At 41.3% G+C, this 24,498-nt stretch overlaps 1 protein-coding gene across 4 annotated transcripts in view; it reads left to right on the forward strand.

The window, feature by feature from the left end:
• Positions 1–24,498, forward strand: part of PTPRU (protein tyrosine phosphatase receptor type U) — a 397,711-nt gene that overhangs the window by 315,373 nt on the left and 57,840 nt on the right. For 2 of the 4 annotated variants that reach the window (XM_087970795.1, XM_087970796.1), the window contains exons 16-19: positions 12,376–12,566; positions 16,658–16,730; positions 21,167–21,243; positions 22,761–22,778. In XM_087970795.1, the coding sequence (XP_087826921.1) occupies positions 12,376–12,566; positions 16,658–16,730; positions 21,167–21,243; positions 22,761–22,778 (359 nt within the window). The remainder of the gene's footprint in view (positions 1–12,375; positions 12,567–16,657; positions 16,731–21,166; positions 21,244–22,760; positions 22,779–24,498) is intronic. The other 2 variants (XM_026679426.2, XM_026679427.2) reach the window with 1 other exon arrangement.

The following is a 24,498-nucleotide window of genomic DNA, read 5'->3' on the forward strand; positions in this document are numbered from 1 at the left end:
AATTCCTTGCAATGTGAGAAGAAGAAAAAAGAAACACAGTGAAACCATTTATGAGATATGGCCATGCATTCTCTGTTAAAGATCTAGAAATTGAGAACCTATAGCCTCTGGTAGGTAGGGTAGGGTAGGTAGAGAATGTTTGGAGATCATTATAGCAATAGCACTTAGACTTACATACCACTTTACAGCCCTCTCTAAGCGGTTTACAGAGTCAGCATATTTCCCCCAACAACAACCCCCTGCTTAGGCAGGAAACCCTATACCATTTCAGACAAATGGTTGTCAATCTCTTCTTAAAAACTTACAGTGTTAGAGCATTCATATCTTCTGGAGACAAGTTGTTCCACTGATTAATTGTCCTAACTGTCAGGAAATTTCTTCTTAGTTCTAGGTTGCTTCTCTCCTTGATTAATTCGATGCATTTTGGTGCAAAAATAGTAATAGCCCTTAGACTAATATACCACTTCACCATACTTTACAGCCCTCTCTAAACGATTTCCAGAGTCAGCCTATTGCCCCCAACAATCTGGGTCCTCATTTTACCCACCTCGGAAGGATGGAAGGCTGAGTCAACCTTGAGCCTGGTGAGATTCGATCTGCCAAATTGTAAGCTGCAGAAGAAGTAGCTTGCAGTACTGCACTCTAACCACTGAGGCTTCTCATGACCTGAAATCTCTGTTCTGCAAGGCACATTCAGTGCAAAACTCAAAATCTTCATGGAAAAGATCATGGTGAAGCAAGTCTATTTGTATTCATGAAGATGTTTGCAAATCTGTGGCACTTTGACTTCTCTTTCATTGTATGCTTAGGAATAGTCTGTGCACCTGAGAAAATGCTCTCCTGAACCTTGTTCAGACTCTCTTTCCCCCTTCCTTCCTTCCTAATCTAATCTAATCTAGGATGCTAATACTACTTTCTTTCAGAAATGACAGGGGGTGAGGCCACATGTTTTCTTTACATGTGTTCTTACTTTTGCCATTTTTCTTTTCTTCTGTAACCTCTTCAGGTGCGTTCTTTTAGGATACTACTTCTGGTGCTTGCTTTTTTTTTTTTTTTTAAGCAGAAAACCAAGCTGATGGTTTTCATATAGGAAATGCTGTTGTTTGAAGAGTGGCAGTTGGTGTGATCTGGCCATCCATTCTTATCAAATGTTTGGCTTTTGGCCTGCACCTCCTGGAGCATGTTATAACATGGCTAGTGGATCTGGTTATCGTGGCATTCTCTCAGGGAAACCCCCAAGTTGTTTTCAACACGTGTGACTGGTTGCACTCCGAAAGGCTTTCTGAAATGGCTGGCCCTCGCCTTATGAAATAATAGGTTTGCCAAGAAAATTTAGCAAACGTTCAATTTTAAAGCAGGAGTCTTTGCTGTGGTAAAGCATGCTCTCAAATCTCCTCTATCATACCTTGCTTAAGGAAAAAAAATATGTCACAATGCAGGTTGGAGCAAAGCACTATGGGATAAGAGAAACCCAGTCAACCTAGAAATGTCAATGTTTAGCAAAACAGACTTAAAAGAAGTGAATTATGGATATAGTCCAGGAGGAAGTTGTTTATCTTATGTTAGCCCTTCACTTAAATGACTTATAGGTTGTTTCTCTCCTGCTGCCTTCCCAATGCCCCAAGCTTTGCTTTCTTTTTATCTACTCTTAGGTTACTATTTGATGTCTGGAGTGGCTTTATTTCCTTTATGCTTTTATACTATTTTGCTTCTTTTATTGTACGACAATGGGCATTTGCATCAAGAAGGCTTGCTGGGCAATTCTGCAGCTCAGGTTACCATGCGTCCTACCCACCCTAGCGAACAATAATGTTTCCAATTGTTTCTGCCTGTCTAGTCTATCCAGGCAGAGTGGATGCACTCCAGGTCCCCTCAAATGATGTCATCTTATAGGACCAAGGAAGTCTACCTTCTGTGTCACCGCACCTGCCCTCTGGAATAGCATCCCTCCCCCGCTACTGAGATATACTGTAGATGGCACTCACTTGCTCTTAAGGCCTGGCTCTATTCCCGGGTTTGGGTTTAGTATCTCTGTGGAGCCCTTGTTGTGGTTTTTGTTGTTGTTGTTGTTTTTGTTTTTAGTGTTTGTTTAGCCCAGGCTGTCACACTTCATTGCTATGTTTTTAACTGTTTCAATATTTGCACATTCAGATGTTGCAAGTTGCTCAGAACCTTAAACAACAATAACCATCCTTGGCTCACAAGTCAAGGAATGTGATTGTTGATCATGATGAAAGTCATGCTCTTTCCTTTCCCCAGCAGTCCTGATTAATGGTAATACTACCACATCTAGGCTCACATACCACAATGCTCTGCAATGAAGCTACTTTCCTAGCTGTAGGCTACCTTAGTAGTTTTTCATCAATGGCAGGGGAACTTGTGACTGGCCTTTGAGATGTTTGTGACTGGCCTTTGAGATGTTGCAGTACTACAGCTCCATCATCTCTCATCTCTGGTCATGCTAGCTGGGGGCTCCTTAGAGTTCCACTCCATTAAGATTTGGTGAATCATGGGTTCCTCATTCAGGCATCCCATAAAGTTGTGCGATAATGCCTGCCATCCCAGTTGTCATGGGGCTCATTTATTGATCTGTTTGTCAACCACGTTTATATTTGGCTAACTTCAGTCTTTGCAAGTTGCTTCCAAGGGACTGGTGATTGGAATCAGATGTCATTTCTTCAACTGCTTCTTCTGGATTTCTTTCACAATGTCTATTTTAAGCTCATCCCTTCCTTTCATCTCCTCTTCCCTCTTTTCATTCTCGTCTCTTTGCCCTTTGATCTTTGGATAGCAAAGATTCTCTAGCTTGACAAAGATATGCCTTGCTAGACTCACTAATTGCTTTCTATTCCTGCAGCTCTTATTCATATCTTTCACCTTTGTGTGCCCAATTTCTTATCAGTAAGGTGGTCTTGATGAAAGTTGGTCACAGTGGTGTTTTATTAATAAATCACAATAATATATAGTATCTTGAAAGCACAAATTGGTTTTCAAACATGGGTTGTAGATATATTCTTATATCTGTTTCTATATTCAACCATTTCTTTATTTGCCTATATTTACAACTTTGGGCAGCTTGAGGATATAATACAAACAGTTCCCCAAAACTGGATTCTTCTTGGATACTGTGGAGTAGAACATTTTTCTTTTGGTTCTTAAATTAAGTTGATGAAAGAGTCTTGTTAAACAACATGGATGCTAAGGAGTCTGGAGGCTAAATCCTACGTTGAATGATTAAGGTATGTCTAAGCCTAATGAAGAGAAGAAATAGGAGTGACATGATAGCTGTCTTCCAGTACTTGAGGGACTGTCAGAGACAAAAGAGGATGGACTTGTTCCTCAAAGCCCCAGAGGTCAGGAAGAAGCACTGGGTAGAAACATCAGCATTTCAACTAACCAACTCCAAACCAATAAACTCCGAGACAAGCATTTCCTCAAAGTTCCATTTTATGAGAGCTGTCCTATTGGCACATCTGGGAGAACCTGAATCTGAGAGTTCCAGGTTTTCCCTTCCCAAAAGAAAATCAAAGATCCATCCCCTGCGTCCATCACATGGCCCAACCAAATCATCGTCCCAACTGTGGAGACATCCCTCCAGACACTCCTCTTCAGGTATAGGGTAACATGTCCTTGACTCTCTGAGAAAGAATGTTGTTGAGTCTAATCTTCTACCTCACTATGAAATTCCCCCTCCCAAATTCTCAGGCAGTAAATGTGGCAGCCTCAAAGCTTCTAAGAAAAGAAAATGGCTTCCAAGGCTGACAGGAAGCTTGTTAGAGAGTGATCCAACTTGGAACTAAGGAGAAATTTTCCGAGTGCAGTTAGCCAATGAAACAGCTTGTCTCTCTGATGCTCCATCATTGGAAGGTTTCAAGAGAAGATGGGATAACCATTTATCAGGGATGATATAAGATCTCCTGCCTTGGGTAGGGATTGGACTAGAAGACCTCCAAGGTCCCTTCCAGCTCTATGATTCTATTTTTTTTTCTAAGAGAAGAGAATTTTGGAAAAAACCTCATGCTAGAGGAGAAAGTTATTGGACTGCGGTAGGGACAAAGAGCTGTGAGATCTGCATGGGAATGACTGGCCTTTCATTAGAGAATTCTCTTCCATTCTGCAACCTTCATTCAGTTCCAAAGAAGACATCAAATGGGGACTCCTCTCGTGCACCTTGGTTCAGCTCGGAAAGAAAGGGCAGCCAAGCAAGCTGCAGAGTGACAGAAAGTTACATGTATTCATCCGTGATAGCATCAGCAGTTGGAGCCCCTGTCACTTTCAAGAATAAAAAAATAAATTCACAAGGTGAATAAGATGGAAAAACAGAAGCCCCTTCTTCTTTGCTCTCCGCATGGGAAGAACACTTTGAGAAATTGCACGAGACAATTGTCAAGCGCCAGGGAAATCAGAAGGTCCAGACAGTTCAAATTGGTATAAAGATTTATCTCAAGCTTAAGCTCTCTACAAGAATCTGAACTACTAATGGCCAAAGAAAATTGGCGGTAAATAAGAGTCAAAGGAATTCAAGGTGGGCTGGACTTTTAGATCTCTTGTGGGCATGAAGAGATTCGAGACTAATGACACGTTTGACACCCCCACCCTTAGGCTCAGCCTGGTCATCTCCTACAACAACTTTATTTAGCTGCAGTATAGTTTAGCTAACCTTTAACATTGAAGGCCCTGTGTTACAGTCACGAGAAGCTGCTATTTTCTCAAGCAGTAACCTAGCTTTCCTGAGAATTGTGCCACTTCATTCTCTCCTAGGAGAGCAATTGCTGCCACTTGAAGCAACAATAGCAGTAGCACTTAGATTTATATACCACTTTACAGTGCTTGCCCTCTCTAAGCCAACCTTTTAGACCTCAGGGACCACCAAACTCATAATTTTAAATCCCACGGACCACTAATATGAATTTTGATTGACGATAGCTTGATGATGTTGGTGGGAAAGTCGGTCCCATATTCCACAGCTGCAATAGTCACAAGACTGGTCCTTTGGTCATCCTGGAGCAGAAAAAGCAGAAGCAGCAGAGACCCTGGGAAAATCCCCCAAAAAGTCTGCAGGAAAATTCCCCACCCCATTTTCCTACCGATCGATCATTCTTTATTTGGGATCGCAGAATACCGTCTTCAGTTCCGTTCTCAGGGAGAGAGGGAGGGGGAGGGGGAGAGGGAGAGGGAGAGAGAGAGAGAGAGAGAGAGAGAGAGGTGCAGCAGAAATCTTTCTTTCTCTCCCCCAAACTCTGCCAGAAATTAGTCTTTGTGAGACTTGTCGCACCAGCGCAGCCTCTTGGAGCAGGATGTCTTACAGGGTCCCAAAGACTCATTTCTGGCGGAGTTTGGAGGAGAGAAAGAAAGACTTTTGCTGCTTTCCTTGTGTGCAGCCAAAAGCAGCAGAAAAAAGAGGCGGAAAGAAGCAGCCCGGTGGCCAGGCCAGGCGCGTGGGGCGAGTGAGACAAGTTCCCCCCTTCAGCCTTTCCCCCCTCCCCTCACTACCTCATGTTGTTCACAATGCAAGTGACACAAGCCTTGTGTTCCTGCGGGCCATGTGGGCGGCACAGCCTTGTGTTCCCGCGCAGCTTGGATTAATTGCTTTGGGGGTGACATTTCTCTGCGGGCCACTAAAATTTTCTCATGGACCACCAGTGGTCCCTGGCCCACTGGTTGGAGTCCACTGCTCTAAGCAGTTTACAGAGACAGCCTATCACCCCCAACAATCTGGGTTCTCATTTTACCTACCTCGGAAAGATGAAAGGCTGAGTCAACGCTGGGCCTAGTGGGATTTGAACTACCAAATTGCGGTTAGCCAAAGTACTGGCACTCTAAGCACTGCGCCACCGAGGCTCTCGCAATAGTTCTTTTTGAGGAAATAGAAATAAAATAATAAAAAAGGGAGGGACCTTTCAAGGCAGCAGAATGAGCCAAATCAATCCCAGGGCCTGGCGGGTGGGCAGGAAAACAGCCTATACACGCAACCGACATAACATTGAACGTGAGTTTCTGGTATTCCTCATGGACTGCTTTTCTGTAATTGACTTTTGACTGTGCCCTGAGCTCTCATGAGCCTTTAAGAGTTAACGAAGCAGAGCGTTCGCATTAGGCCGAAACTGGCAATTTCACACCCGTGCGTGCGTTTCTGTGCTGATTTAGTTGTAATTTCTTTCTGTTCCCTGGTTTCAGCCATATGCTAATAACATCTGTTAGTGGAGCTTCAAGATGCTTCCTTGCTCACGTCTTCTCTCTACAGACTACAAGATTAATATAGCTCCCGCCATTGTCTTGCGGATAATGGAAGCCCAGAGGGTGAATCTCCCTCTTTTATGGATCTACACAGGACTATTATTTTATGTTTGTGGCTGGGCCACACAGTGAGGTTTTCATGGTTTTGTATGTGTGTGTGTTTTAAGCATGCTCTTAACAAGACCGGCAATTTCTCTATCTTGAGCATCTGAGAGCTTTCAATCCAATTTTGCTCTGATTCATTTGTAATGTATTGAAGGCAGCATGACAGCACCTGCTTTGCTTGGCCGAGAGTGTAATGTTAGTCTTGGGAGGCCTGTAAGAGAAAGTAGTTTCTTGAAAGTGTTGCCAGAACGGCTGTGGCCACTTTTGCTGCGTGCTGGATTGGAAACCAGAGGTATGTCCCTATTTTTATTTTTATTTTAAATCAGAATGGGAATTTAGATCTTGGCATATTTTTTGCTGCAGTAGTAAAGACTTGGCATGTGATAGGATGAAAATGATAATTTGCTCAGACCACCTCACTCGCTTTAGATGGATGCTGGGCCAAGTACCATTTAATTTTCAAACTTTCTTATCAACTACTTATTTGATATCAGATACAATCAATTATATCTTTTTGTTCACTGCGGAGAGTGTGTAACATATTAGTGGTATCCAAGGTCGTTCTTTGCTTACTAAGTTTTATCCAACTTTTTTAAAAAAGGATGATGTAGATAATCAAAATCCGTATACCACCCAACTTTCAATGATTCCATATGCCATCATAAAAAATAAAGATGATAGATCAGCCCAATGTTTGTTTGGAAGCTTTCCAAAAAATAAATTCATGGAAATGATACCGGTAAGATCTCACAATTACAAATCTGCCCATTAATCCACAAGGGAAACCCCTGATTTACTAGATTTCTACCCAGTAGATTTTGAGGGATCTAGGACAACTCTCCATAGCAAACTCACCCCAGCTAACTTGCAGCAGCCAACCCACCATGGCCAACTCACTGCAGGAAAACCTACTACGGGACGGTTCAACATAGTGTTAATTGTCATTCATTTTTTTTAATTATTGGTGACCATGCTTTTGTTGAAATTATTGTAACTCTTGTATTTCTGGATTGACTTTCTTTATTTTGTTATCATTGGAGCCCTGATGGCACAGTGGTTAGAATGCAGTATTGCAGGCTAATTCTGCTGACTGGCAGGTGTTTGATCCTCGCCAGGCTCAAGGTTGACTCAACCTTCCATCCTTCCAAGATCAGTAAAATGAGAACCCAGATTGTTGGGGGCAATATGCTGACTCAGTAAACCACTCAGAGAGTGCTGTAAAGCACTATAATGCATATATAAGTCTTAAGTGCTATTGCTATTGGCCACGGTTCCGTTGAAATTAGTTTAACTTTCATGTTTGTTGGATTGTCCCGCAGCGAGTTGGCTGCAGAGAGTTGGCCATGGTGAATTGGCTGTAGTGAGTTGCCCCATTCCAGATTTTGAGAAGGTTTCCCAGCAGGATTCATCATTTCCATCATTGTTTGGTTTATCCTGAGCTTCTGTATGGTTTGCTTTCTACAATAACTCTGCTTGACAATGCTCACTGCTTGCACACATATAAAATAAATATGGAAAACTTGTTGAGGGATTCTTTTACCTGTCATTTTAATCTGATATTTTAATAGACACCATGAAGCCTAAGGTAAGCAAAGAATTTCCGTTATGTTCTTTCTTCTTAACTGAGGCTCAGGATCAGATGGATAGATCAACTGATGAGATAGACCAATTGATGAGAAAATGCTAGCACCATGCTCTCAAATCAGTCTGCAGTTTGATTTATTCTTCTTTCAAAATCCAGAGAGTTTAAGCCATGGTTGAAGAGTCTGGCCTATGTATAACTCTAAACTAGGATTCTGAAATATTGCACTCCCCTACATTAATGAATTGGTATGCCTAATAATAATAATTACATAAGTCATTAATAACAAATGGTGATTGGTGTCTTTGAGAAATGACTAGATTGATGGGTGTAGCTATTTGTTAAAATGTGCTTGTGCTTCACTCCCTACTTAGATGTTGCCAGCCCACTGGCAAAGCCAGAATGAATTTTGATAGTACTTCCACTTTGGCTTCACAAGTCCTGAGCGGAAGCCTGTTTCAAGTTCTTTCAGTCTTGGCTTGTTGTTTTACCTGTACTTAAGCCCTCTACAAGTTTGCCCAGTCAAAACAGGAGCACAATTGGACAGCATTTCCATTTTGCTTGGACAGGCCCACCCACCTTTAAGGGCAAAAGATTTGCAACTGACTGCCAACTCCTTGGGAGTTCTGACCAACTAAGCCAAAATAGGTGGGCTCACACAATTAGTTTCACGACATAAATAACTCCATTATGCTTAGTGATAAATGTGGCTCAGGCTGACAACTATCTTTTCTATATGTAGAGTGAAAGAAACATGGAGATCACAAAGGTTGCCGCTTATCTGACAATGCCATGGCTGTGGCTTTTCCTCCATCTCCCAAGGTCTTTGCCACATACTATTACCAATATCTTCTTGTGGCTACTTCCAAGATGGCAGAGGAAGCCCTGGGGCTTTGCTTGCTCTCTGACTCCCTCTGCACCCGTTGTTATCTGTGGCTCCATCTTCCAATCCTGGAAATCATAAGGAAAAAGACATGGGTTGTGGGATAGCATTTCCAAGCAGGTGTATCCACAGTGGAGCTATATGACTGAACCCCAAAGCATTCCTAAATAACGTATTGCTAAGGCAAGCAGTTCTAGAGCTGCAATAGGCAGAGAAATAACACCTCTGCAAGAAATGAACAAAGCTGTCATACCGAGAGGTGTCCTAAAACAGAAACTAGAAGATTAAGAAAAATGTGTACAACAGGAAGAGTATAACAGTGAGTATAATGATCGTATTATTTATTATATATCCGTGATGGTGAACTTATGGCACACGTGCCATTTGTGCCGGCATACGAGCTGCAGGCAAACTTACCTCATTGCGCATGTGTGCGTCTCACAGCTGATATTAGGTGGGTTTGAGGCCTTTTTCAGCCTCCCAAAGATTTGGGAGGCCTGCAAGATTTACAGGCTGAAAACTAGCCCCGTTTCATCACTTCCTGTTTTTCCGAAAATACCAGAAGTGACGAAATGGGGCTAGGTTTCGGCCTGCAGAAGCCTGCAGAAGCCTTCCTCAAGCCTTTGGGAGGCCGAAAAAGGCCTCAAACCCACCCAAAATCAGCTGTAGGTAAAGGGGTGGTGGAGGGATTGCACACACATGCGTAGGGGGCATGGGGGGGGTGCGCATTGCCTTCTGGGTGCTGGCACGTGAGTGTGTAAGCGCACGCACAATTTTTGGCACAGAAGCCCAAAAAGGTTAGCCACCACTGTTATATATTATCAAGAGAACATGATAGAGGATGAATTCCCAAATAATCTTCCATGATTCTGAATAGAATTTCTAACTCTACATAGATATTAAGGGCGAACATCTGCATCTCTTAGCAACATATACCCCTCAACACTTTCCGTGTCTCCTGATAAACACCTCAAAACTGCATTGCTGCAATTTGGTGACCAAAGTCAGGCTTATCTCTTTGATGTGCAGCATTTCTTTTCACAATAAATTGTCCTCCATTATAACATTTAACCTTTATACATTTTTATCCAATGCTGGAGGTTTTTCAGAAGAGATTGGACAACCATTTGTCTGAAATGGTTTGGGGGTTTCCTGCCTCAGCAGAGGGTTGGACTAGAAATCCTCCAACTCTTGTTATTCTCTTATATCTCTCTTCCAAGGAAATCCTGGCCACCTTTTGAACTCATCTATTACACTCCCACATCTTCAATCGTTTTTGCTTGGTGGCGTATCCTGGAAATTGAAGTCCACAGATCTTAAAATGGCTACAGTTGGGGTGGGGTGGGGTGGGGTGGGGTGAGGTGGGATGGAATGGAATAGAATAGAATTAGAATAGAATAGAATAGAATAGAATAGAATAGAAAATATGAAACGAAGTGGAATGGAATAGAATAGAATAGAATAGAATAGAATAGAATAGAATAGAATAGAATAGAATAGAAAATAGAATAGAATAGAATATGGAATAGAATAAATGAGTGGAGTGGAATGGAATAGAATAGAATAGAATAGAATAGAATAGAATAGAATAGAATAGAATAGAATAGAATAGAATAGAATAGAATAGAATAGAATACTTTATTGGACAAGTGTGATTGGACACACAAAGACTTTGTCTTCAGTTCTTAAGCTCTCCGTGTACATACAAGCAGCAAGTGATAAATCATGATCATAAAATACAATCCTCACAAATCATAAGATACAAACTCAGTTATTAGTTACGTTCGTATGAATATAAACATCTGATCATTGCACTGGGGGTGGGAAAAGCATTACCCCCAAGTGCAGTACCCCAGTTCACATCTTACCAAGCATCAAACTGTAGGTTTGGAAAGGATTCATGCACACAAAGTAACTGTGTAGCAGTTCCAAACTTGGCAAAAAGTCTCCTTTCCCCTCCACCATTTTTAGTATACTTTCCTTCACTCCTGGTCAGTGACCCTAATTAAAATCCTTTGATGTGTATTTTTATTTCTTTCATAATTCTTGACCCACTTTCCCATTATGTTGAAGGAGGTTATCCTTTCTCATTGGAGGTAGGAATTGGGCAGTCAGAACCAAGGAATTTACCTGCCTGGCAGGAGGAGAGCTTATTCCTTTCAGAGTAATTGGTATAAAAGCCTAGAACTACTCAGAAAATTGTTAAGACAATTCCATTCAGGATGAGGGGGTCATATAGATGTCAGTAGCATCACATTATTGCCATTATAATAGTGATTGGGGTTTTATCCCAGAGGATAAATTGCTTTTATGGACAGCTCAGTTAATGTTCTGACATGACATTAAAATGTTTTCTTGCTAATGCAAACATTTCTGCAAGCTTTTCTGGGTGGACTAGAGGAGAAACTAAATAGACTTGCAGAATTTGGTGTTTCTCCAAAATGACTGTAGTATTTTGCAGTGATTTCATCTCAGTGAGGGCACAATTTAAAACGGGACTGAGCAATCTGGATGCGGTGGCTCAGTGGCTAAGACGCTGAGCTTGTGAATCAGAAAGGTCAGCAATTCGACGGTTCGAATCCCCAGCGCCACATAACGGAGTGAGCTCCTGTTACTTGTCCCAGCTTCTGCCAACCTTGCAGTTCAAAAGCATGTAAAAATGCAAGTAGAAAAATAGGGACCACTTTGGTGGGAAGGTAACAGCGTTCCATGCGCCTTCGGCGTTTAGTCATGCTGGCCACATGACCACAGAGACGTCTTCGGACAGTGCTGGCTCTTTGGCTTTGAAACGGAGATGAGCACCACCCTCTAGAGTCAGAAATGACTAGCACGTATGTGTGAAGGGACATTTACCTTTACCTTTACCTAAGCAATCTGGAGTCCTCTGGATATTTTGAGTGGTATTTCTAGTCAATTCCAACCAAAACAATCAAGGGTCAAAAATGCTGGGAATGAGAGACCAAAAAAAAAATCCCTAAAGTGCCCCAGATTGTTTATTTCTAATATTTTTTTAAAAAGAATTTCCAACTATGTCATTACATTGATTCACTTGTTTGTATAATGCTAGAGGTGAATATTGATAGAACAAAAACTTTGAATTCACATTCACTCTTTTCAAAATGCATCTATTAACTTCAACATGACGGAGAAACCAGATTTCTAGAAATAAGTTGGATTGAGTGACAAGCGTTACTTCCTTCTTATGTCCTTATAAGAAAATTTATTCACATACAGTGTATTTTTGTCCTAATAGGCATATTTCTCATAACCAGTTTTTGTTCATGTAGAGGTTTTATACATTTGCCTTTTGCTAATGTAGACATTTTTGTAAATACATTATACACATTTTCTATTGATAAATTGGTACTGCAAACTCTAGCAGCATGCTAATATTGATGAAAATTTGCAGTGTGATTTATACATAAATTTGGAATATACACATTGATGATTTAAACAAATTTCTCACCCATCAGTTCATCACTCAATAGATGAATTGTTATCCACTCTCCTGTTCTTCTGAGAATCTATTGCTTTGTGTTTCTGTGATGTTGTGTTCTTTCCTTTCCAGGTGAACAACGTTCCAACATTGTCAATGAGTCCAGCAGTCTTTTAGGGGGGTCCCCACGAAGGCAGTGTGGACGCAAAGGCTCCCCCTATCACACTGGGCAGCTTCACCCTGCTGTCCGAGTGGCCGATCTTCTCCAGCACATCAATCAAATGAAAACAGCAGAAGGGTATGGCTTCAAGCAAGAATATGAGGTGAGAAAGGACACAAAAGTGGTCTAAAGCTCACCCTTTCTCTCTCTTCACTTCCCATGCATTCCACCTCTGATAATGTAGTTGAAATTTGGTTCAACTTAGGAAAAACAAATTTTAAAAAACACTCTCTTTTTCCATTCAATGGAATAAAAATGATCAGAGTGGAAAAATGTGAAAGAAGGTTTCTGACATGCTTGCAAGAGTTTAATGACATAAATACATTCTCTCTTGGATGAAACCTCTTTTTCTTTCATCTGCCTTTTCTGGAGAAATCTTCCTTTTGTGGGATTCTGTTTCCCACTGCTGACTTGGAAAAGCTACAAGCAGTCCAAAGCCACCATGACATGATGCCCAGAATATCTCATGCTCCTGAAACCACCAGTGCTGTTTCTTCTGCTGTATCCAAACAGAACATTTTTCTGCTACACCATTTCAAGATGTTGTCACAAACAGTATGGTATTCTGCAGGATTTCTTGGTTGCAGAAAATTACTGACTCATATCCAACTGCTTGAGACCTTTTTCTCCAGGATTACTGGTCTGGGCTTGTCTGACAAACCTGGGCTGGTTAAAATATAGCAATTGGGGCACCTTGAAAGGTTGCTGCTATGCATGTCCCAGACCAGTTGTTTGAAAAGCCCTTGGAAATAAGAAACAGGGAATGAAACACATTATTTTCAGCAGTAGGTGTTTCTATGATATCACACCAGCATCCATGGAAGCTGCTCATGAAATAAAAGAAAAAGAAAAACCTGGAATGTATATCCAAACATTATATAGCAGGGATAGGTGGTGGTGATATCCCAAAGCCCAGAAATCCAGTCCAATCTCAACACTGGGAAGTGAATAACCCAATTTTAATTTAAGAGAAAATGGAGGTGTGTGTGTGGAATCTAGATTTAAAACCTGGTGCAGACATTTCTAAAGGGTTTGGTTTCTGCTTCTACCTTGTGGACAATTAAACAATGGGCCTAGCTTTGTTGTGACAATGACCAAGAATGGACAATGTTTTGGTTGATGGGAGTGGACACATTTCATCAATTTTCTACAAAGGTTTCTTTTGTCTATCTTTTGGCTACTGAAGAAAGCCAGTTTGGTCTAGAGGTTAAGGCACCAGGCTAGAAGCTGGGTGACAGGGAGTTCTAGTCCTGTCTTAGCTATGAAAGCCAGCTGGGTGATCTTGGGCCAGTCACGCACTTTCTCTCAGCCCAACTCACCTCAAAAGCTCATTGGGGAAAATAGAAGTATGTTGGACATGTTTGCCACTTTGAGTTGGTGATTAGAAAAAAGAAAAGAAGAGGAAGAGAGAGGGAGGGAAGGAAGGGAGGGAGGGAAGAAGGAAGGAAGGAAGGAAGACAGACAGACAGACAGACTCAGGGATTGTGGTAAATCTGTAGTTCAGTAATAAGGATCTGATAGCCCTGCAGAGGCGATTGCACTACACTCCCATCATTCCTGACTGTTACGGTAGTTGTGCTGTTAAAGAAATACAGCGCCACCAGGGAGAAGTCAAGTTGTGAAAGAGTGATTGAAATTCCACACATTTAAACTAAGTGCGAGTAGGTCACAACAGAGGTGTGAATTCTCCCTGACACAGTTTCTTGTTATGTGCCCTATGATTTAAATTTCAGATAAATGTATTTCTCTGCTGTCCTCTGGTTCATTCAGCGAGGTATCCCAGAGCAATGCCAGGGTTGAAGGGGATCCTGCAAAAGATGCCCCAGGAGCCAGTCTCATCTCTGGACTCATCAAGCATCCCATGTCCTGGTCTCTCTTCCCCAACCCCATTTGCCCTTCAAGCACACTTTCCTTTCTTTTGATATAACAAGTAAAAGACTTTGAATGTACCTGAGAGCTAAAGTTTAGTTGTACTTGAAATCTTAATTTCTCCAGAGAGGCTCAAATAGTGGAAAGGATAAATTGGGAGCATCGCAGTTCCTTTGTTAATTCCTCCAGGTTATGAGACTATGGAACAAGGCCCAAAGTTTTTCTCTTAATGGTACCCAGGGGAATAGCCAGTAATGACTGCAACTTCCTGTTAGTGTGCAACATATTTTTCCTGTGGTTCAGACAATGTGAAGAGAACGGGACACTGGTTTCATTCTTATTTATTTTATAGAGCTTTTTCCTCTTTTTTTAAAAAAAATTCCTATTTAGCAAGGCCCGATTAATTTTGGATAGCTTCTCTTCCATTAAATCAGTTCCAAGCAATTTTTGATACAGTGGCTATGTCTTGTGCCATTCCTTCTGCAGTGTGGCGACATTTAACCAACTTAACTTAAATATTGTGGGTTAGCTTTAGGAGATCTAGTAGAAGCAGAAACAAAAAATGAAGCCCTTCATAAATGTCTGCAGTAGAAATAAATAACAAAAATAGCAGAATAACAGAGTTGGAAGGGACCTTGGAGGTCTTCTAGTCCAATCCCCTGCCTAGGCAGGACACCCTACACCACTTCAGACAAATGATTGCCCAATCTCTTCTTAAAAACCTCCAGTGATTGAGCACCCACAACTTCTGAAGGCAAGCCATTCCACTGATTCATTGTTCTAACTATCAGGAATTTGTCCTTAGTTCTTCTCTCCTTGATTAGTTTCCATTCATTGCTTCTTGTTCTCCCCTCAGGTGCTTTGGAGAATAGCTTGACTCCCTCTTCTTTGTGGTAGCCCCTGAGATATTGGAACACTGCTACCATGTCTCCCCTAGTCCTTCTCTTCGTTAAACCACACATACCCAGTTCCTGCAACTGTTCTTCATATGTTTTAGCCTCCAGTCCCCTAATCATCTTTGTTTTGTCTTCTCCGCACTCTTTCTAGAAGCTCAGCATCTTTTTTATATGCAATACTCTAAGTGTGGTCTTACCAAGGTTATAAACTCCACGCCTTCCCTTCTATAAAAATTGGGCTGTTCTCTTCCCAGTGTTGAGATTGGGAAACATCTGCTACTATAATACACTGTATAAAGATTTGGTCTAACATTAGAACTCCCTTGCAACTTTAGTTCTTATAGCCCTCTCTCTTTTGAAGCTGTGCAGTCTGGATGTAGGCATATAAGCATCAGTCCATCAAATAAAATCTACACTCGGTAACCTGTTTTGAATCAGTGTAGTGGGGCTAGCCTCTAGAGCAGCGGTCGCCAGCTGGTGGGCCGCAGCCTACTGGTGGGCCATGAGAAAATTTTGGTGGGCCGCAGAGAAATCTCACCCCCCCCCAGAGCACCCCCCCCCCAAAGCAATTAATCCAGGCTGTGTAGAAACACAAGGCTGCTCAGCCCACATGGCCCACGGGAACCCTCCCCGCCCGCCCCCACTCCTTACCCAGCAAACTTGTCTGCTAAGTTGCTATTTTTCCTTTTTCCAACCATCATCTGTTCTGCTGTGCTGGGAGATTTAGATTTGCTAGGAAGCAGGAAATGGTTGGATTTCTTGCTTTCTAGCTAAGCACAGCCAAACCTCCCTTAGGACTGAAGGTTTGCTTGCAAGCAATTCAGTGCAGACTCATGGCAAGCAAATTTGAGAGACTGAGCTAGCCGATGGCAGATAGATAGATCACTGAATGATTCTGTGAGCAACTCAATCTGCCTACTTTGCCTGATTTTGGATAAAAGTTGCTTTTTTATATAAAAAATTCAATATTTACATACATGGTGTGTTGTGAGTTAATTTTGTGAGTTTGCTTGCAAGCAAATTTTATGTGACAGACTGAGCTAGCCAATGGCAGATAGATAGATTTCTGAATTAATATGTGATTCTGTGAGCAACTCAATCTGCCTGCCTGCTTTGCCTGATTTTGGGTAAAAGTTGCTCTTTTTTTTATAAAAAATTCAATATTTATATAAATATTTATAATATTTGCATACAAGCCATGCTCAGCCAGTCACATGACCACCAAGCCACACCCACAAATTAGGCCATGCCCACAGAACCAGTTAGTGGTCCTTGGGATCTAAAATTATGAGTTTGGTGGTCCCTGAGGTCCAAAAGGTTGGCGACCCCTGCTCTAGAGAAACCATTGTTATGTGTATTGCCGATGGAAATGCTGTGTACTTATTCCTAAGGGTACTTGATGCACATAACAGTCTTCTCTTCCTCCTAGAGTTTCTTTGAAGGCTGGGATGCTTCAAAGAAGAAAGAAAAGACCAAAGGGAGACAAGATCACATGCCTACCTGTAAGTGTCTAAGACAAAAACCTTTCCCTAAAAGAAAGAAACAAAGAAAAAAATCAACAATCCTTCCTTTAATGCTAGGAGAGTTGAAATGCCCTGAAACTCTGCAGAGTTTGCACAATATGGATTTGGTTTGGGTTTTACTCGGATCTTGCTCTGTCAAATTTGCAGCAGGTAGATTTTGAACTGGTATTGATTCCATTTGCAAAAACAATCATGTGAAAATATTAAAGTGAAGGTGGAACACTGGGATAGGATGGGGTGCCTATTTCTCAGTTGTCAGAGGAAAGGACCATATTAAAAAAAAATGTACATCATGGAAATTCCAAATGATTTGATAAGAACCATTAGATATCTAAGTGTTTTCCTGTGAGGCTGGTCTATCAGGGCAACCTGGTCTACCCAAATATGGGACAGAGTATACTGCTTCCGCTTTGGCTAGCTGATGTGGGCTGATCACTTTTTAGATCTCTTTTAGATTAATAGAGTTGGAAGGGACCTTGTAGGTCATCTAGTCCAACCCCCTGCCCAAGCAGGAGACTCTACACCATTTCTGACAGATGGCAGTCCAATCTCTTCTTGAAAGCCTCCAGTGTTTGAGTGCATTTCTCTAGTAGGATACTATAGAAATGATCTCTGAAAGCTAAATAGCTTGAAATAGATCTATACGAATCTCCCTTTATTTCTTCATCAGTAAATATAAATTTAACACATTAGATATCTAGAAATAATAATAGCCGGAGAAGGGTTCAAAAGGGTGTATAGGTAGTTCTCAACTTACAATCATTCCTTTAGTGATCGTTCAAAACTACAACAGCTCTGAAAATCCCATAGGATCATTTTCACACTTACCATTGCAACGTCTCAACATGAATTAATTAATTAATTAATTAATTCTTTTTTTGGCCAAGTGTGATTAGACACACAAGGAATTTCTCTTGGTGCATGTGCTCTCAATGTACATAAAAAGAAAAGATACATTCGTCAAGAATCATAAGGTACAACACAATGATAGTCATAAGATACATAGGGAACATCTTTTTATATGCAATACTCCAAGTGTGGTCTTACCAAGGTTCTAAACTCTGGTTTTTTTTTTCCCCATCTGGTCACGTGATCAAAATTCACGTTGCTAGGCAACTGGCATGTATTTATGATGGTTGCAGTGTCCAGTGGACATATGATCACCTTTTGCGACCTTCTGACAAGCAAAGTTCACGGAGAAGCCAGATTCATTTAACAGCCATGTTACTAAGTAACATTTGCTATAATTCACTTAACAACTGTGGTGTGAATAGTCACAGAATGGGGCAAAACCTCACTTAACAATTGTTTTGCCTTAGGAATGGAAATTTTGGGCTCAATTGTGATCATATGTCAAGGAATACCTGTAGATAGTTGATTTTTTTTTTACAGACGAAGTGATATTAACAATAATGCACACTTCATATTTGCTCTGTTCCCAAATTCCAGCTGAATAAGTGCATTCTGGGCCCTCAGTATGTGCACACACTTGCCTCTCCTCTGCATTTCTCCTCTTCTTTTATTTCACTGGATTTTGAATGAAAAAAGGAGGCTAGAATGCTGCAAGAAAATAAAGGCTAGCCTCAACTATAAACTTTTTTACTCCAGCGATTGTTCTGTGTTTCTCATCTGTCCTGGAGGCATTTCTATGAAATAATAATAATGGAGAGGGAAAGATTTGCATTTCACATCTGTCTTGTTATAAGAAATGCATGGGCAATTTGAGATAGACTATCTCTAGTGTATGTGAACTGCAAAAATCCAGAAAAACACTAAATTGGAGCAAAGAGTTAGAGATTTAGTTATGGCCTTCTCTGACCTACATACCTGCTCTGGGTCTTGTAGCTGGAGATATTTCAATGTGTTGAATAGACATAACTTGGATAGCATGACACCTGGAGAATGAATGGGGCTGAAATGATACTGGTTTCTTAATTCCAACAAGGGTTGAGGGCTTGATTTCATTTGGAGTTTTAATTCATTACTGGGTAACTACATCGGGATTCACTACTGGATGAGGCAGAATATCTCTTGAGAAAAGGAGCTGGCCTGGAGTATGATAAGATTCCACTGTGTAACAAGCCATCATTATGATCTCCTTTAAATAGGGCGTGCTCTTTGTGGGGTATTGGGTGCAGGTGCTTCAGAAGTTGGGCCAGACCTTTTAACTGCTGCTTCACAACCCCCACAACACAAAAAAACAAAAAAAAACACCCCCCCAAAAAAAAAAAAAAAACCATAGAGTAGCTTGCCTGAACCTAATCATTATGCATTCTAAGCCATGATTTATAAGTTAGGCTGCTGTGCCTTGGATAATACAACTCGGTTAAAGCAAACTATGGCTTAGTATGATATAACTCAGCTTGTGCAAGACAAAGAGAGTCATCAAATGATGATAGTGTTTGGTATTTAATGCATTTAAAAAAAAATAGTTAAATGAATAGCCAGGGATATCCTCTCTCTCTGGGGACAGGAAGGATGAATGCAATTTATTGTGAATTTCTGCTATAAAATATATCCTCCGGCAGCTGCTTTTTGTTTGCCACGCTGGCTATTTTCATTGCTCCTAATTATAGCTATCTATCTGCTGTTTCCCAAATTGAAATTCCATGTTATCACAGAGGCAAAAAAAATGAGAGCAAAATTGTTCAAAATAGCTTAGGCAAAGCCAAGCACCAATTTTACTCCATTCCCTAGCCAGCTTTTCTGGAAGGAAAGGCTAAAAGGAACACATTGGCAGTTGACCTAATAACACAAGTGTGTTTGTCTTTCTCCTGTGTGGACAAAAAACAGCACATCTCATTTTGACACTGCTCTTCTCTTCTACTCTGCCACAGTAATGGTGCAGACTGGCATATATCTAATCTCTCTGATTGGGAGTATATATTCTTGGGGACATATGCTGCATTGCATCTCAGTTTGTGTTGCTCTAACAGTGAAGCATATGGATTTTGCAGAACACATTAGTGGGCGGGAGAAAGAGAGATTCTTCAGGAAAAGAGAAGCTGGCTGAAGGCGGTGTAACTGTAAGATCTGACGGAAGGTACATTACAGGAGAGCAGAAGCAAAAACATCCTGTTGTCATCCTTACTCTTCCTCTGAGTCCAAGTATGACTGGTAGCTCAGAAGAGGCATTCCCTCCAAAGCCTGAGCGGTCATTATGAAAGCTTCTTCAGAAGAATCCTGCTGTGTCCTTAGCATTTGCAGGTTCAGTGACTGATACAACCCTCCTCCAACTGGAGATCCTTATGTTGCCAAATGTGGCACCGTTCAAAAACAAGAAGCCATCAGTTGGCTGGGAAGATTCCTCAAATTCTGCATAAATATTAAGGTCTCTCTCAAAATATGCTCAGTGCTAAGAGAAGGACTATTGCGTGTGGATGATGATGATGATGATGAAACCCATGATGATATACAACTCAATAAAAATGAAGTATGTAACCCTAGATCCAGATTATAGCCCAAAAGTCAAGTAAGATAACATGTTTTTACTTGCTACCTAAGCTTTTATAAGATGGAAGCCAAGTCTGTAGAGACTCTTAGTCATCCAGGTCATGGTTGTTCCAAAGGTGCTTTTTCAGGAGGCAACTGGACTTTCTTGCTTTTTCTTTTGAAGACGTTATGTTTCTCATCCAAGAAGCTTCTTCAACTCTGAAAAGATAGTCCTTCCATTCCCCTCTATCCTGTCTGAGCTGAAGAAGCTTCTTGGATGAGAAGCAAAACGTCTTCAAAAGAAAAAGCAAGAAAGTCCAGTTGCCTCCCGGAAAAGCACCTTGGAATGGAAGCCGCCGAGAGTTGTGTCCTGGGAGAATATTTGTGGTGGAATGTAGTCTGGATTCCCAGGAAGGGAGGGGTTTGCATTCCACAAGATCAAATTTAGATAATTTGGGTCAAGTTAGCTCCTTCCCAAGTTCTCAGAGCATATCTTTAAAGGCGGAAATAGTTGCTTTAATTTGGCAAGATATCTGCCTGCCTACACTTGAGGAACAATAAAGGACACAGTTTCAAAGTAACAGTGTGTGCCTTTCTTGGTTTTTTTTTTGAAGCCTGACAGATATCAATCTAATAAAGAAATATAATTAAAAGGGATTTCTACATCAAATTGCATGGATTAGCAAGTGACAAAGTGCGAGACTGCAAGTCAGATTAGAGTATTTTTGTAATTTTCCACTGTGCATTTTTGGAAGAACTGTGGAGTGGCAAGCCAACATTCACAAATCCTACTAGAAAATATAGAAAGTGAACTTCACTGCTGGAGTCTATGAATCCCATCTCTCTGCCAAACTAGAATTTCTGGAAATTTACTGAAGGGAGGAAGGAGGAACCATTTTGAATTTGATATGTGAGTATATAAAGGGGTCTCGATGCCCTTCTACCTGTTCTGCCCTAACAGTCACATCTGGTTTTGTTTCCAGATGACCGACACCGGGTTAAACTCCACCCACTTCTTGGTGATCCCAACTCTGACTATATCAATGCCAACTACATTGATGTAAGTATGTCAGCTTCTCTTGCTTTTGTTATACATTTTTTGCCATAGAAACCTATTTGGTTGTGTAATGCAGAATTTCGTATCTCTTCTGTCATATAAGTCTCTGTTTTATATATGCATTCAGGGGTGGGCTGCTGGGGGTTCGCAGGGGTTCGGGAGAACCCTAAGATTCTCTGCAGTTCGGAGAACCCCCAAATCCCACTCCTGGCTAGCTCCACCCACCCTGCCCTACCTCTCCCAGGAGTCCCCACATGGTCCGTTTTGGATATAGATATCTGGAGGGCGCACATGGAGGCTCAGGGAGGATGAAAAATGGGCCTCCTGGCAGTTCGGGAAGGCTGGAAACAGGCCCGTTTCCAGCTTCCAAAGAGCCTCCTGAGCCCGGGGATGCCATTTTCACCCTCCCGGAGGCTCGAAGAAAGCCTCCGGAGCTCGAGGAGGGCCAAAACGCCCCCTCCCACTGCCATGGTGCAGGAGGCCAACTAGGCCACACCATGGCCATGCCCACCCAGCAACCGAGCAGAGAACCCGTTGCTAAAATGTTTGAAGTCCACCCCTGTATGCATCCTTAGAAATTCTCATTTTCCTCCTCGTTCCTCCTTTTCATGCTCTTATCTATTCCTGTTCACTTTTGGAATCCTCTTTTGTTCATTTGCACAAGAATTAAATCGTATAGGGCAGGAATAAATCAGAAGACTAAAAGTATATGCAGTATATAACTAAACCGGTCATGTGTCTCAAGCATTGAGCTTGTTTTCCGAAGCAACTCTTAGATTAGCTTGAACATCCCCCAATGTTCTTCCTGATGAAAATAATTAAAAAAAAACACTTTACTGAAATAATATGAACAACCACATCAAGTCACAGAAGCACATGGATGGAATCCCTGTGTCCCAGAATTAACGTTAGAAATTATTTGATTTTGGAAATAAAGCTGTCGCTAGAATAAGGGAAAAAAATGATTGATGAAAGCCATCACTTGTCCAAAATATTGGAAAGTCCATGGATATTGGAAGGTGTTGTCAATATTTGGGTATCTGTAATTGACATATAATAACATTTGGGTTCAATATATAAACTTTACATTGTTATTTGATTTTGTTAATTAATGTATCATAAACATTTGATTACCTTGATGCAATCCTTTCTACTCTTTGATAGTGTTTTGTTAAACAAGTGTTAAATCCTGTTTGCTGACATCAAAGAGGGATGATATTTTAGAAGTTCTCAGTTTCCAAAGGTCACATTGAGCGTTCACATTTCAGACTCAAAATGCAAATAGTCAAAAGGGGACAACATTCAAAACTACATTTTAAATGTTTCTGAATGAGAAAGTTCAACGAAAGAAAATTCAGTAAACCCATCATTCTTTCCTGTTGCTGCTGCTCCTTCTCCACCCATCAGTGTTGCTCTTTAATGCACCCCCTTTACTAATGGGTCTATTCTTCCTTTGCTCTTGTCTCACTAATCTGTCTGTCTCTGATTTCTTTTTCTCTCAAACCTGTGGGCTTGCTAAGATTCGGATAAACCGAGAAGTAAGTATATGTCTTGTCCTTCTCTTCTTTCCCATTTCTCCTCCAATCAAGATTCCATAATTGTTCATTTTGGAGGGAAGGGATTTTCCTACCTCATCTTACCCCACCACAACAGATACATCCTGGCTGTTTTTGGTGGTGGGTTTTATGTTCTCTGCTCTGAAACAGCAGGTCCTTAGAAGTCTGTCTTGTTACTTGGTGGGTCTCTTTTCAAAATGTCTGGCACCGTTGTGCAGACATGGGTGTCCCTTGTTGAAAGGGACAATTGCCTGAACAAAATTCTAGCACTAAGAGACGCTTGGGTTTAAGACCAACCAGGCATTATGGATGAAGAAGGTGGCAAAAATAATTTACTGATAGATGAGAAGTAGGAAGTTGGGTTCTTGAGTGACAAACACGTCGGGACACTCTGTAGTTTTTATTTCATCTATCGCAGAGTGATACAAACAAGGAAGCAAGCAATTTAAGCAGCTTTCTTTCTCGTTTTCAAAGTTATTGCTTTAAGCTGATCCCTTTTCATGATCCATTTCAGGGATCTTCCTCTAGGTCCCGTTGTCTTACTATAGTCTGTAGTTGGAAGTCAGAGAGTAAGAGATCAGGATCCAGGAGTCTGTAATGCAGAACAAGATCTGGAACATGCAGAGAGAGAAAAGCAAGGACACTGGATTTCTCCAGAAATATGGTCTCATCCCACTGAGCTCAAAAATAAAGCAGGTGATAATGCAATCATATGCCACCTGAAACACTGTTAGAAAGGGGAGAAAAAAGTCTGTATTTTCCCCTATTACAATTCATTCATCACACATAGACATTTATTTCAAAGGACGATTGGGGTAAAGTTGTACTCAGTTTATGCACATGACTAACCCTAAATGTAGGGACTCAGCGGCTCAGTGGCTAAGACGCTGAGCTTGTCAATCAGAAAGATCGGCAGTTCGGCGGTTCAAATCCCTAGCGCTGTGTAATGGAGTGAGCTCCTGTTACTTGTCCCAGCTTTTGCCAACCTAGCAGTTCGAAAGCATGTAAAAAAATGCAAGTAGAAAAATAGGGACAATTTTGGTGCGAAGGTAACAGCGTTCCATGCACCTTTGGCATTTAGTCATGCCGGCCACATGACTACGGAGACATCTTTGGACAGTACTGGCTCTTCAGCTTTGTAATAGAGATGAGCACTGCCCCCTAGAGCCAGAAATGACTAGCATGGATGTGCAAGGGGAACCTTTACCTTTAACCCTAAATGTAGGTTAACCAAATAGAACTGATGTAGCATACTCTACCTGCCTGACTGGGTGGGATGGGGTGATGTAAATGAACAAAGATGGCTCCACAGGTAATCTGGTCCCCTGCCACATTGGGCTTTAAAGGTCATAACTTTAATTGGCCCCGGAAACAAACCAGTACCCAATGCAGCTCACTCAGAAGAGGTGTATAATTAAAATAGTGAGGTTCTAGTCTTCCAGATGTTACTGAATTTCACCTTACAACATCTGTTCCAGCTGTCCTATAATGAGTTCACAGAGACATCAGGACTTTTTGCAACTGCCAGGTGGAGTTAAGTCCATTGGGCAATTCCTAACCTTTAGTTAGTAAATCCAGGTAAATCCAAGGAAATCCAGGTGCTAAATTTGGGACAATTTTGTCCTGGTGATGTAGTGGTTAAAGTGCAGTATTGCAGGTAAACTCTGCCCACAGCCTGCAGTTTGATCCTGATAGGACTCGA

The sequence above is a fragment of the Notechis scutatus genome, chromosome 8, assembly GCF_049901735.1.
Source record: "Notechis scutatus isolate UNSWTSFEM ecotype Mainland chromosome 8, rNotScu1.2, whole genome shotgun sequence".
Taxonomy (NCBI): domain Eukaryota; kingdom Metazoa; phylum Chordata; class Lepidosauria; order Squamata; family Elapidae; genus Notechis; species Notechis scutatus.